At 31.8% G+C, this 14,210-nt stretch overlaps 2 protein-coding genes, 1 long non-coding RNA gene and 1 other non-coding gene across 9 annotated transcripts in view; 2 read left to right on the top strand and 2 right to left on the bottom strand.

Annotated features, from left to right (window-relative positions):
• The first annotated feature begins 736 nt into the window (after positions 1 to 736).
• Positions 737 to 3,475, top strand: LOC106333701. Its single transcript, XM_013772121.1, has 7 exons — positions 737 to 1,299; positions 1,412 to 1,593; positions 1,677 to 1,734; positions 2,037 to 2,218; positions 2,322 to 2,461; positions 2,550 to 3,150; positions 3,227 to 3,475. Exons 1-7 carry the CDS (start codon positions 870 to 872, stop codon positions 3,473 to 3,475), a joined length of 1,842 nt encoding a protein of 613 aa, XP_013627575.1. The 5' UTR covers positions 737 to 869.
• Positions 3,476 to 4,033: 558 nt separating this feature from the next.
• On the bottom strand, positions 4,034 to 5,600 carry LOC106333805. 2 transcript variants are annotated; one of them, XM_013772206.1, is made up of 5 exons: positions 5,029 to 5,600; positions 4,802 to 4,918; positions 4,633 to 4,709; positions 4,416 to 4,542; positions 4,034 to 4,342 (listed from the first exon to the last, which is right to left on the bottom strand). In XM_013772206.1, the coding sequence occupies exons 1-5, from the start codon at positions 5,458 to 5,460 to the stop codon at positions 4,166 to 4,168; spliced, it is 930 nt and encodes a 309-aa protein (XP_013627660.1). In that variant the 5' UTR covers positions 5,461 to 5,600; the 3' UTR covers positions 4,034 to 4,165. The 2 variants fall into 2 exon arrangements, with proteins under 2 accessions (XP_013627660.1, XP_013627661.1); XM_013772207.1 differs by having other exon boundaries at positions 4,034 to 4,330.
• Positions 5,601 to 13,108: 7,508 nt separating this feature from the next.
• Positions 13,109 to 14,210, top strand: part of LOC106332798 — an 8,328-nt gene continuing 7,226 nt past the window's right edge. For 4 of the 5 annotated variants that reach the window (XR_001268184.1, XR_001268181.1, XR_001268183.1 and 1 more), the window contains exons 1-3: positions 13,109 to 13,274; positions 13,353 to 13,500; positions 13,956 to 14,030. This is a non-coding gene — a long non-coding RNA (uncharacterized LOC106332798). The remainder of the gene's footprint in view (positions 13,275 to 13,352; positions 13,501 to 13,955; positions 14,031 to 14,210) is intronic. The other variant, XR_001268182.1, reaches the window with a different exon arrangement.
• TRNAP-UGG overlaps positions 14,199 to 14,210 on the bottom strand; it is a 72-nt gene continuing 60 nt past the window's right edge. The window contains exon 1 of the tRNA in view: positions 14,199 to 14,210. This exon is cut by the window's right edge and continues 60 nt beyond it. This is a non-coding gene — a tRNA (tRNA-Pro).

The raw sequence follows: 14,210 nt of genomic DNA, 5'->3' as shown, positions 1-14,210 counted from the left end.
AAGTGCACAATAGTTTTTTTTTAATTTTAAGCTCGATGGGGTCAAAATTGGTTCATCTCCGGATTTCAAGGTTTCGTTGATGTCGCATGGAAATTGCCAACACAGATAGTAAAATATGTAGTGGAAAGAGAGCATTAACCGGCTATTTTTTCGGGTATAGCAACTATTCATGATCTGCCTAAATCTTGTTAATATTAAAATAACTGACCAGCCATACTAGGCGAATGACGAGATTCAATATTAATGTCACTAACCTTGTTACAAAAAAAGTCAGAAATTCCACGAATTTTATTAACCTAATGTTGGAAATAGCAAATCAAATCTCTTGATGAAAGTCTTGTAATAAGAAAATATGAGAGATCAGAAGAAATCAAGAAATATAAAGACAAATTACTTGGATACTTTCTCACTGAAGCGAGTAGAGAGAGAGAGCGAACTCAAACTCACGTGCTCTTGGCCATGGTGCATGGAAAAGATGAACCACGTGCATGGAGAAATGTGAGCTGGCAACTAAAACTTACTATAATATTTTTCTTGTCACCATTCAATACATGTTGTTTAAGCGTTTTTCTACTATAAATGTTTAACATTTTATTATTCAGTTGATGGTAAGAAATATTATTTTAGTAAGTAATGAAGTGCCTACGTTTTATAAATTGTTGTATAAGTACTGTAGATCTAGTATATCTTTAGTATATAAGTACAAAACTTTGGTAAGGATAGTTATAATTTCTGAAGTTGAGTTTGTTGTTCTCCTCTGTTCTTTTCTTTTATCTTCAACCTCAGTCACTTAATAAAACCCAAAGCAGAAAAACTTTCACAATTTGAAGTTATAAGTTATCTTTTGTTTTCACAATAAATCAGCTCATATGCAAACATTATCTTCTAAGCGGACACCTATCCATCCACACTGCCCATCAAATCTGTTATTATTCTTAATATCTCTAGCTCTGACCATCTCTAGTGTGAGCTCCCGTGTCTTAAGTCCTGTCCCTCTAAATAACTCGATCCTGATCTCTGATGGCATCCATGGCGCCTCGGAGTATGAGTTTCTCACTCTAGATCCTCCAAAGAACGTCTCTAAAGCAGCTTGCCTTCATGTCTACGGGTTTCTTCCATGTGCAGACAATATTGGAGGTTATGCCTTCCAAGTTTTCTCTTTTGGGTGTCTCTTGGTCATCGGTGACTATTTCTTGTCTGAAGGAAGATCAAAACTCTTTGTAATCTTCGAGGTCGGTTTCTATGGTGGTATTGTCTTCCCTCTTCTTACAATGTTCCCAAGAATTGTCCTTATGCTCTGTAAGACTCCCCTTGTTCTCTGGTTCCATCACCTGAAACTTTTTTATAGTATTATACTTCATGTTCAGTATTGGTTTTGAGTCTGAAACCTTTTTATGATTGTTGATATTAGCGCCTGGATTATCAGCGACCCATGATGATGCTCTGGCGATTGTGGGTAGCAACGTTGGTGTTACTGTAGGGTACACAGTTTTTGCTCTAACAATGCAATGGGGAGCTTGTGTTGTCTTTGGTTTGACTAGCCCTAGTTCAGGCCAGTCAACCCCAAGAGGATCAATCAAAAGAACAACCTCTGTAAGATCATATTCTTTTGTTCCAATCTTTTAGTATTAACCAGATCTTATTCCAGTGAATATAATATGTTTATATATATATAGGATACAAAGAATCCAAGAAGAGGGTTTTACAGGACGAAGATACTGAAAAACATCGTTGGTATGTTTTATACCATCTCTAATTTTTTACTCTAAATAAGAGTTTGGAGTAAAAATGTTCCAAGACCCTGCTTTATTTTTCATTCTACAATAGAGTAAAAATGGGGTTCTTCGATAAATAGAATAATTCATTTATTTTTCTGTTTATCACTTTATTTTTTTCACTTTTAAAATACAGAATTACTTTATTTTTGAAGAAAAAAATCAATTGGAGATATTATGGTATTGGAAAATAACAGATTCCTTCCGTCTCTTCTCTTTTGTATGAAGTCTATTCTCATTCGGGGTTTTATCTCTATGCAGAAGCAAACGTAGATGCGGATCCTAAGAACAAGAAATCTGCAGGGATTATGCTTCTCACTCTAGCTCCATTTCTCATGGTGACATTGCCTGATTTACTTGATGCACAAGCTTGGAGTGACATCACTATTTTGATCACTCTCATAATCACCGTTTCTTCAACCTTCATCTACTTTGTTTACTCGGTACGAGATCTCTGGAACAAGAAGTGATCAAAACTATATTCTGAAAACTATTTTGCTCTGTTGTCTGACCGGTCAATCTTGTTCTTTCTGTTGAAACTCGCAGTATTTTGATACGGCAGACCAAAAGAAGAGCTTAGATAATGCCAAGTTTGAGCTCATGTCTGAAGTTCATAAACATTTGCAAAGCTTTTCGCCTCGAAGCCTTATAAGAGATGGACAACTAACTAAAGAGAGCTTGAAAAGGTTTTTATTCTTGTTCTGAATCAAGAACTATAGAGATTTGTTATGTTTTCTTGCATTGCAAGTTTACCGGGTTATTTTGCTTGTGTAGTTTGTTTGATAAGATCGATAGGAACAAAGATGGGAAGATTCAAATCTCGGAGCTTAAAGACTTAACCGTAGAGTTTGGAGTTTATGGAAGAATGAAATGTGACATCAATGAGTTTGCAAACACTTTACTTGCTGATTTTGACAAAGACAAAGATGGTGAGTTAGACGAGAACGAGTTTGAAGAAGGGGTAATGAAACTACTGAATCAATACAAGTTCGACAACCCAGCAGATACTCCAAGACAGGGAAACACTTGCATTTACAGAACGGCATCAGATTCCGTGCATGTCAAGAATCTGTCTCAAGGCGAGGAAGCTGGAGTTTTAAAGCTGGAGATGCCAAAGCAAACCCTTGTTGCTAAATTGCTCTCTTTGAGAACCTTAAAAGCTGTCCTTAAAGTCATTGGTGGGATGCTAATGGTCCTGTTTCTTGCTAAACCATTTATGATCAACATTAATCTCTTGTCGGTTACAGCTGGAGTTCCTTCTTTCTACGCTGTATTTGCAGTGATCCCTTTGGTTAGAAACTTGAAGAACACGTTATCTGCACATTTCTGTCGAAAGAAAGATAAGGCAAGAATCGCTTCTGAGAAATTCTCTGAGGTAAGTTTGTTTACTTTTTCCATGTACATTACATTGATGAGAAGCTTAAAGTTAAGAGTTGTGGGTTTTGATGCAGATATATAGGGATGTTACAATGAACAATCTCATGGGAATGTCGATTGTATTGGCGATTGTATACACCAAAGGATTGAAATGGGATTACTCAACAGAAGCTCTTCTTGCTGTGGTTGTTGGCCTTGCAATTGGCTTACCGGCTTATGTGAGATCAACTTATCCGTTTTGGATTTCTGTATTGGCCTTTGCTATGTATATCTCCTCTCTTGTTTTAATCTATCTCCATTTTCATTTGAGAGGTCAGAACTAAAAGCTGTCACCTTTGAGCTCTGATCAGACTGAGAGTTTATCAGTTCCATATTGCTTTTCATTTTCATAATGTTGATGAGAGCTTAATAAAACCTATGTTCTCTTTGATTAAGCTTGCAGTCTTCTTTTTCTTCTTCTTTAAAGTATGATTAGAACCAGAGCCGGTATTAGGCATAGCGGTGTGAAATATTAGTCTTGTACTCCAAAAATTTTAAGAGTTAATATACATCTCAAATCATAAAAAATTATAGTAAGTTTTTACTAAATTTGTTTTGGCCTCCAAAATCTTAAGACCGATCCTGATTAGAACATGGTGGGAAATGAGCTCACATCACAAGCTCATAAGAGATAGATAGCTAAACCAAGATTTTAAGAAACAATAGGTTTCATTTTCTTTGTTCTGTATTATGAGTAAACAAACAGTTTCTTTGTTTTAGTGACAAAAAAAAAACAGTTTCTTTTTTTTGTTTCATACTAGTTATCAACAATAGTACCTGAGTTAAGTACTAAAATGAAATGTTTTTTACCAGGACTTCTGTGTTACAAACAAACCCTCTGGTTAATAAGTCTTGATTAGTCTTCTGCAAATTGATGAAGCACAAACTAATCTAGTTGCATGGAATTTAATTAATATATCAGAAGTTACATAAGACAGATAACCTAGTGATTTTTTTGTATCTTGCAAAAATTTTTATAACTTAAGGCTGAGATCGATGCCATGATCAGCGGCAGATTCATGTGGCTCACAGGCTCGGTATTCTCGTCCAATATTGCTCTGATCATTAGAGGGTATGAAGCTATAGAAAGTCTTCTTACTTCTCCATTGCATGTTCTCATCAAAGTCTTGCTCTGGTTGCTGTTGTTCATACTAAAATCAAGATGATTTGATGAAATAGAGTAAATAAATACATACATAGCAAATAGGAGGATATCAACTTTACCTGTACGTTAAAATCACGCGTAATGGAGGTAGGTGAATCAATGGAGATAGGGTTGCAAATCATTGTACCGGAATCTTGGACCGTACTTATCAATCTCATATCCAACGACCGGTTATGTTTCAACTCCCTTGACATTTTTAAATAACACATCAAGATTAGGTTTTTGGTACATCAAGAAAATGAATGAAACCAAGGAAAAAAAATACACCAAAGAAACCTTGAGATTGGTCCAACGCTAGCTTTCGTGGTGGTGTCTGCGAGAAAATGCCACGGCCTCTTCGCACTCATGACAACCTATGGAAATAACAAAGAAACAAACAAACAAAAACATTAGAAAACGTGCAAGAAAATTTAGTTATGATATATGGAAACAATCTAATATATGCCTTTTCTTCTTCCTGAAGAATCTGAGAGACATTATCGACGCAAGATCTTTGGTTTGAAGGGGGCTCTATGAACTGGTATAATCTTCCTGGTCCTGGAGATGGGTTCGCAAGATTCATCTGCAAGATCATGAGACATTTTTTTAAAAACATGTTTTGTAAACTTGTGATCGTGTCATTACATAACACTACAGAGTGATTAGTCACGTTCACTCTTTCTCTGTTCTTACTGTCTGATGATTCGGATAATTCTGCTTCCTATGCAAAAACGGCACTGGAGGAATCATATCCATAGGGAAAGATCCGTTCGAGAGGTAAGACGACAACGGCAAATCAAAGTTATGAGGCATCACCGTCGCCGGTGACCGGAAAATATGATTAGTGGTGTAAGAGGACGGCAAAGGAAGCTGTGGAGGAGGAGGAGGAGGAAAAAAGAGAGTGTGATCGGTTCTTGGTAATGATAAAGAAGAAGAATGCGGAGTTACAAGAGAAGGAGATTTGTTCTCTTCTTCTAAACGGATCTTCTCGAGTTCGGCGACACCAGGTCCTCTTCGTCGTACTTTATCTTTCTTCTGTTTTTTCGGACAAGAACCAAAGTAATCATCTCGTTGTAAGAAGTCTCTGTCTCCTCCATAGCTTCCACTGCTTATGTTACTACACATTTTCCTCTGCTTCTGAGATGAAAACAGATCTTCTTAGCGTGGGAGTTTAAAGAAAGTTCAAAGTCTCCATGTTTTAAGCTTTCTTAAGATCTATTTCTCCCTTTCGAATGTACCATCTGGAGATAGAGAATCTTCGTCGGTTTCCGTGATTTTCTCTCTGGGAAATATTGTGATTCTCCCCCACCTACACAGTTTTATTATTATTAAAAAAATTTAATGTTTCTTTTTCTTAAATCTTGCAATATTACTTGATGACCCTTAGAGTTATTTATGTTTACAGCTTGATCTATTATTTCTTAATTAACATTTTACCAAAATAGAAAGATCTTTTTAATGTGTTACCCATTAAAGATGTAATTTGTACTAAATGTTCGGATAGGGAATAAGTTTTTTTTTAACAGATTTTGATATTGTGCTCATAAGTTTTATTCAGGTATTTTTTTTTTGCTAACCGAGTATCCTGGTCCCAACGAAGTGGTCCAGACTAGAGACCGAAGTGAGCATGGACGCTGCCAGGACGTCACCATGTGGCTCACCGCGTAACGGTCTTCGGTCTCGGATGTTGCAGCCCACATGTAAATTTCTCAGTGGCCAAGACTCGAACCCAGGGGCGGACACTCCAGCTAGAGCTCCTATACTTAAATACTTAAATTACTCAAAAAACATGGTAAAAATCACCTGAACTACTCAAAATATGAAATATTCAAAGGTAACTGAATAATAAAAACCGGTAAAAATTATTTAACTTCTCCAAAAGTACTCTAGAATATTCAAACTACTCAAATTTGGGTTAAAATATGAATTTGTTTAAAGTTAACTTTGAGAGGTGTTCAGAAAAAAAGTTTAGTTAACTTTGAGATATTTTGGATATTAATTCAAACTACGGTCCGGTTCTACTATTACCTAATGTAAGACGAATTTGGCTTTTAAGTCCCAATCATGTATATGTTTAGAATTATATTGGATAAGTTTGCTTTTTAGTAGAATTCAGATATCTGGTTAAATTATAAATGTTTAGGCCTAATTTGTAAAAATATCTTATTCCATGCTCATGTTATTATTCAACTAAACTATGTGCTTTTTAGGAAAAGTGAGTCATATATGTTTTATTAATTTATATTAAGAGTAGGGGCCTTTATGAAAATTTCTAATTCAAGAAGCTGTCGAGAATCAGAGAACGTTAATGATTAATCGGAAAAAATGGGGGATATTTATAATTCTTGAAATTGAAAGTTGAAAAACTTATATGGTCCCAGAATCAAAACCGAGCAAACATATAATACAAGACCCACTTGTGAAATGTGATTTAATAAGTTTCTTGTCTTTTACTCTTCATTTTCTGTTAGAATGGTTATAACTATTAATAAATTTATATAATGGGGAAAAAGTTCCAAACAACCTATATGCATTATGCACCATGTTCTGTCATAAAGATTTTTATTTGTTTGGTTTAAATGCTATCTATCATATAGTTTTATATATAGGTTGACTACAAAAAAATCATGATATACGTATATAGTTTCTCCATTTGTAAATGAGATCTCATGGTCCCATAAAATATCTGATCCGAAAACTAATTGAGATAACTATATTTTGGTGCTAATTTTCCCTTCAATACGTAAACATCACAATAATGATGCATGCATCATGCACATTCTTGCGTCATCTGTATCAAATTGTTTAATTCATTGACCTCCTACTTGTAAATGGCGGATACCCTACGATCCAACTCAAATCACGTGCTCAATATTTTCAGAATCTGTAATTTGGTTATAAATAACACTATACTGTTTATCCCTATGTTTTTTAAGACAGCGTACGAACGCTGCTACAAATAATTTAATTTAGTTACAAATCATCTGAAATTTAGTTGTTTTTTTTTTTTTAACTTTATTTTCTTGGTTCAAAATATAGGTTGTAAGTTTTTACTTCAGATGCAAATTTATATTTTAGTCAAAAAAAAAAATTTAGTTGTTTTTTCTTTTGTTAAATTATGAAATTTAGTTGTTGATTCGCACGTTAGAGGATCAACTGTAATTAGGATTCGGCAATATGTAAGATCCGCTAGAAAATTGTTATACGAAAATATGGCTGTGTCAATGGTTAGATGTGCAGCATTAGCAGATCCATATGTATTTAATTCTACTATCATAAGCCCATAATTTCCGATCCGGGAAATAATTAATTTAAAAGGTTTGCATATTTACTTAAAATATTCAAAATCAAAAGTTCTTTTCTGTATTTACTTAATAAGTTTTTTTGTTTCATTTGCTACATGAGAGAATAAGTTATCTGTCTTCAATAGTTATACACTGTACTTCAGAACGTATTTAGCATGTATTTTAGAATTTATAACAAATATGATGTAGAAAAGAAAACAATTTCGATGGAGTGCTCCAAAACCAAAATTCCTTTGAATCTCTACAAAGCATGCATTTAAATTCTGCATCTACTTCTAGGTGTAATTAACGTGTTATGTCATAACTCATAAGACAATCAGGTATATTAAAATTATATGGTATTCAAAATCTGCGGTATATTAATTTTGGAACATTACAACATGTTTTTGTAGCCATGTGTCATCACGAAGATGATTTTGAGAATTCTTAGAAAAATAAGTTGGTCCATATAAACATATACTATGTTTTTTATTAAACTAACCATCAAATTAATTAATAGTGCAAAAAAGAATATTTTTTCTTTCTTTAAAACAGAAGCTACAGAATTACCTAATATGATTATCATATATATGATAATTAATGATTATGAATAATACATATTTGATAACAATTTTTGTATCATTTCTCTTTTTTTGTTTAATTTTATATTATTAAAAGAAATAAAACAATTACATTAAACATATAATAAAAAAATGGATTTTTTCGTATATGTTATATTTTGAATTTTAATAAACGACTATAAATTACTAAAAATGGTAAAAGTCCCACATTGAAATTTTGTAATCAATGGTTTATTTTTTTTTTGTTCAAACAAGATAGAAATGATTATATATCGTAGGGGTGGGCGTTCGAATACCTGTTCGGGTTCGTATCGGGTATATAGGATTTTCGGGTATTTCATTATAAAGGTATAGAAACCATTCAAGTATTTCTATACTTTGGGTCGGGTTCGGGTATTTTATGTTCGGTTTCAGATATTTTGGGTCAGGTTCAGATATTTATTGAAGAAAAAATAAATAAATTATTTATTGTTTATATATTTAAAATATACTTTTAACTTAACTGGTTTTCTAATTTAAAAAAAAAAATTAAACTATTAATAGGTTTGAAGATAAAACTTTTAAAATAGAAAGACACTAATTTATTTGTTGTTTTGAAAATTTAGTTGTTGTTTTGAAATTTTAGATTGCAACTTTTGTTAATGTAAAAAGCAAGAGCTTGATATATATTTTAAGTGAATAGAAAATGATGTTGTCCATAATTATATATATATTATCTATTTTTGAGCAATGTGCATCATTAATATAAATATTTTGAATAAAATGAGAGAAGTAAAATAAAAATATAGGGTTAAGTATACTTATGTTTGGTTATCTTCGGATATCCATTCGGGTTCAGATATTATCCGTTCGGGTTTGGATATCACCCGTTTGGGTTCAGATATCCAATCTCTTCAAATTCAATAACCGTTCGGGTATTTTGTTACTTTGGTTCGGATTTTTAGATCAGATTCAGATACGGGTTTGGGTATCAGATAAAATGCACATCTTTAATAAATCGTATGAATATGAAGTCTCATTAATAGATATTCATGTTATATATATATAAATATCATTTGAAATAAATTATATACTATATAAATGAGACTTCATATACAGCTATATAAATATGTAAATTTCAAAATTTGCAGTGAAAAATTATTGAGATCTTAATATTTTAATTTTGAAATTTATATTGAAAAATTTACATTAAAAGTTTTTTGATTAACGGTTTAAATTTTTGTTATACCAATATAAAAATGTTAAGAAAATCATATGAGTAGGAAGTGTCAATAATAAATATTTATATTAAAATATACTATGTATCTATGTTAATATCACTAAAGTTTAATTTATTCCATATAAAGTAAATAAAATGATTGTTTTGATTTATTTACCAAAAATGTGATTGTAAATTAACAAAAAATATTGGTTTTGATTTATGTGCTTACTCTAATGTATATACTTTTATGCATACAAATAAGTTTTTAAAAGAGGTGGTTTCTAATATCTTATTTGATCCTCACAATCCCAAAAACACACTTCTTCAAATCGAAGTGATTCTTAATATCGGAAGCACTACATATATTATTTCATTCAGATTAAATAATTTAGTCTTGATTTTTATTCCTAAAAACTTTCAATCGAATATCATGACAAGATTTCAATCATCTCCTTTTGAGTTTCTTTAAAGAATGAGAGATTTGATCATTCGTCTAATATTTGTTTCGCCATAATATCGTATCTAGCTATTATAATTGTAAGAATGAAATATTTGAACTATTTATTATAAATTTTCTGGTTTATCATTTAATAAATCAAACAGTTCTTAGTTTATACATAGTTTACATATATTAGAATGATAAAGTATTACATATTTTTTATCTGTATATTTTTAAGTAACTAAATTTCAAAAGAATAGGCTAATAAAATAAGTAATTTGTTTTGTTGTTATAGAATTAGATGATTTTTAGACCGAATTGGCGAATATATACTAGACATGCATTTATATTTTATAACAATTTAATATATTAGATTTGAACACTAACCTGATAATAGAGTTTGCCGGTGATTTTCTTTAAAATTTTAATTCTTTGATATGTATATGGAGTGGAACTAATTTTTACCGATGTCCATCTTTTTAAATTGACACTTATGTAATTCTACAAATTAATAGAAGAAGTTAAAAGGAAACTAAATTCATATCAATAAAACAGAGATGATAACCCAAAACACAACTTTACAGAGGTAGAAAATGAAATCACTTATGGAGAGTCAATAGTAAGCAAATCGAGAGCAGAAAACCTAATCCTCTTTCGTGATTATACAATTGATGTTGCTTATTTGGTTTTGGTAATTTGTGTCAGCCGCAAAACTTAATTTCTTTGTATACTTATGGTCTTAAAAATAATTAAACTGAGTTGTAATACGTTAACTCTTCAACAACGATAATACATTTAAGATACCAACATTTGTATTAGTCATTTTACAATCGATAAATATTGTAGTGTTGCAAAATATTAAAGCCAATTAATGAACAAATATTATTATAAAAACTCACTCCGCGCATGTGCGCGGGTTATCATCTAGTTTTCCTTATTAAAATGAAAAACGAAGATTGGGAGGAAATGTAAAGTTCTTTATAATTCATAGAGTGTATGCGTTTGTATTCACTAGTCTTTTAAGCGAACAAGGATCAATAGTTGCATACTTGCATACATTTTGATGATTAACTATATGTAAATGTAAGTAAAGGTGACCATCATAGCACTTCTCGACCTAGAGAATGTTAGTGAATATTGATGAATAATGCTTACTAGATGATATTGACTTACTATTGACTCTTCATAAATGATTTCATTTTTTACCTCTATAAAATTGTGCTTTTTTCAACGAAAGGATGAAATCGAAATTTTGGGTATGTGGAAATTTGATTAACAATGTGTTAGATCGAATCAATGTTATTGTTTCATCCATCGATGTGTCTGATGAACACAAGCCGTTTTCTTCTGTTCTTGAAGACACACAGATTATCGGCTTTTCCTTAATAATTCGTTTAGACATGTGAAACCAGTCAAAGGTAAGCTACATATGGTATTTGGCCTTATCTGTTTTCGTCATCATTTGTTTTTAGTTAAGCGAATCTTATTAGTTTGAGCAGTTTGTATTTTGAACTCATCTTTGAACAAAACATTAAATGCTCCAGAACCATTTGATTTGGCTCAGTTGATCATGATCACAAAGGCGAGAGAAATATGACCGTCGATTGTCAACACAGTTTGCAGAGTATTGTGACAATGTTCATTAGGTTCTCTGGAATCTTTGAAGAAATTCCAATATTGTGCCTATGAGCCTATAAATAGACAGGTCGACTTGCCTCAGGTTTAGAAGATCAACATGGGGAATTTTCCCTGAAAATGAGTTCTTGCAAGGTTCAAGACTCTGAGTCTGGTCAAACTTGAAAGAGAGGTTGGGATTCTTCCCTTGAGTTCATTGTTATAAATATCAAGAGCTTTGAGATTCTTTAACTCTGAGAAAATCGCTCGTAATGGACTCAGAGAAGTGGTTAGTTTAAGATAAAGTTGAGTCACGTTCTTGAGGTTGATGATGTAAGAAGCTGACTTCTATCGGCAACAAATAGTTCTTTGGTTTGAGAATTTTGCAGATCAAAAATGTGTTACAAATTGTGAAATTGGAAGAGAAAATGTATGAAAAAGTACAATTGACTAACATTTTTAAAAAGGTCAAAAATGAAAATATTGATAACAAAATAAAATAATTATATTTTAGTTGTAAGCTAACTAAATGATTTCTAACAAGACTAATATAATAAATAGCAAAAGTTGTAAGATAAAATAGTGAGAATAATACAATATGAAATGTTCTTGGATAAGTCCTCTATATCTTAATTACATTGTTAATCATAATAAAATAAATACTATTATAAGTTCAAACATTTTTTTGTTGCCACCTCAACAAACGAGAAAAGAAAAAATGACACATCAGTGTAAAAATATTATTTTTTTTTAAACATTGGTAGTCAAAATAAAGAAAACAATTGCGAAATTTATTATTTTTAAAATTTTTGTTGATGTGAGTTAGAAGAAACATATAAACAACATAAGTATATTTTCTCAAAAATAATAATACATAAATATATAACCTAACATGTTATTTATAAATATTAAACAATAACAATTAATATCATAAAAAGATAAGAAATTGGCTTTTGTTTTTAAATGTTTTTAAATTATAAGATGTAAGAAGAAATGTATCAAAATCTATTAAATTCAAGAAAAGAAAATATTGTGAACAAAGTGAAACAGTTATATTTTTTATGAATTTTTTTAATATAGTAACAAATATATAAATTCTATATAAAAAAAGAAACAGTAAATTTTGTAGTAAAAATAGTAAAAATTATAATTAAAACAAATTAGAATTTTATTAAAATTTAAAATATATTTGTGTTATTTTGTTCATTTGCGGGTCCAATCCTAGTTTACTATATAAAATTATTTGGTTAGCACACAATTTGAGACGAACGAAATTCGGTTAATTTACTGCACGTTTTACCGAAACTAACTGAAGTTTTTGGTTCAGTTAAATTTCAAAAGTTTGAATTTTTGTTTAAATTTAGTTGTTCGGTTATATCAGATTAAAATTTGGTTAGTTTGGTCTAAATTTTTTACTAGAATAGATATAATTTTAATTTTTAAAAAGCAAATGGAAACCGAACTAACAAATTGTCAAAGAATAACCAATTTTTAATCTACCAAATTGAACCGAATTTAAACCAAAAAAACCAAAATTTTTGGTTCGGTTTGGTATAGCCGGTTCGGTTCGGATCAAAATCCCAGCCTAACATTTTTTGGGTGCAAAAAACACTCAGACCGGACCGGGACTAACTTGAAAAAAATGGATCAGACTGGAGCTGTGTAGGGTGAAAAAGCTTTGCTTTTTTTATGTCGTTGGCCGCGAAAAGTTCGACGAGGCGAATATAAAGCTGCTGTCTTGATCTGTCACTTCGAAGGAGACGACGGTGATTGGCGTTTGACGCTCACTTAGAGGTCTTCCACATTGTCTACTCACTCGGGTATGTACTTTGCTTTTTAGAATTAGGTTTACTGTCTCGTAGATATCTGTTGGGTTTGTAACATTGCATTTGATTCAGTTTCTTTACCAGGTGGCAAAGCAGAAGAGCCATGATAAGGGATTACTGCAAACCAGAGAGGCAGAGGGAGAGATTGGATAAGACGCTTCGCTTGTTGATATTGTTACTTTCCTTGAGCCTTGTAAGATGAATGGATGTTCGTATCAAGGTATGAGAGCTATGTTTTGTGAGGACACTGAGTTACTGTTAATAGTTAGGCGGATTTGCATATTGAAGACTGAATGGTCAATGCCATATTCTTAATCACTAGTAGTTCTCATTAGGACTTTGTTGGTTGTTCGATTACTATTCCTAGTATCAGAGTAATGATACCATCGGTGGCGGCAAGAGCCTAACCTAAGATCCTGAATTAAACTTTTAGTGGTGGCTCAATCCTTATTGTCGTGCGTTTCATTGGTTGTTTAGGCTATAGGACTTGGGAGTAACTAACTATACGCTAGACCAAATGTCCATTTATAAGAGAATGCTTTTGCGTAGCCTGTAATCTCTTGTACCCTATAGATGAACTTCAGTTCAAAGCAACTCTTTTGGAAACATAGTTACTTCTTTTGTTTTTGTGTTTTTTTTTTTTTGCTGGAGCTTACATATTTTCCTTTCCTGCAGTACACTGCTTGCGTTATCAAGACAAGAGTACGGGCGATTTTGTGCAAATCTAAATCATTTGACCTGAAAGGCAAGGTATGTTGAGGTGGTGTTTGTAATTTATAACTGGAGAAAAAAAAAATCAGGGAAATGATTAGTTAATTGCTGTCTTAAACGTGATCGTTGAAAACCTAATACCAAAAGACAGGAAAGTCTCTAATATTAATCAGCTGGCATTCAGAATACACTGTTAAAAAGTCAATGGGGGCATTCCGA

This window comes from Brassica oleracea, chromosome C3, assembly GCF_000695525.1.
Source record: "Brassica oleracea var. oleracea cultivar TO1000 chromosome C3, BOL, whole genome shotgun sequence".
Lineage (NCBI taxonomy): Eukaryota > Viridiplantae > Streptophyta > Magnoliopsida > Brassicales > Brassicaceae > Brassica > Brassica oleracea.
This window is presented reverse-complemented; position numbering and strand designations above follow the sequence as displayed.

What these genes read in the sequence shown, in the direction of transcription:
- LOC106333701 (XM_013772121.1), top strand. Translation starts at nt 870, where the DNA reads ATGCAAACATTATCTTCTAAGCGGACACCTATCCATCCACACTGCCCA. An exon ending in GATACTGAAAAACATCGTTG is followed by an intron (nt 1,735 to 2,036) that starts GTATGTTTTATA and finishes ATCTCTATGCAG; the next exon opens with AAGCAAACGTAGATGCGGAT. An exon ending in CTTCTGAGAAATTCTCTGAG is followed by an intron (nt 3,151 to 3,226) that starts GTAAGTTTGTTT and finishes GTTTTGATGCAG; the next exon opens with ATATATAGGGATGTTACAAT.
- LOC106333805 (XM_013772206.1), bottom strand. Translation starts at nt 5,460, where the DNA reads ATGTGTAGTAACATAAGCAGTGGAAGCTATGGAGGAGACAGAGACTTC. An exon ending in ATTATCCGAATCATCAGACA is followed by an intron (nt 4,919 to 5,028) that starts GTAAGAACAGAG and finishes ATGATCTTGCAG; the next exon opens with ATGAATCTTGCGAACCCATC. An exon ending in AGCGTTGGACCAATCTCAAG is followed by an intron (nt 4,543 to 4,632) that starts GTTTCTTTGGTG and finishes AAAAATGTCAAG; the next exon opens with GGAGTTGAAACATAACCGGT.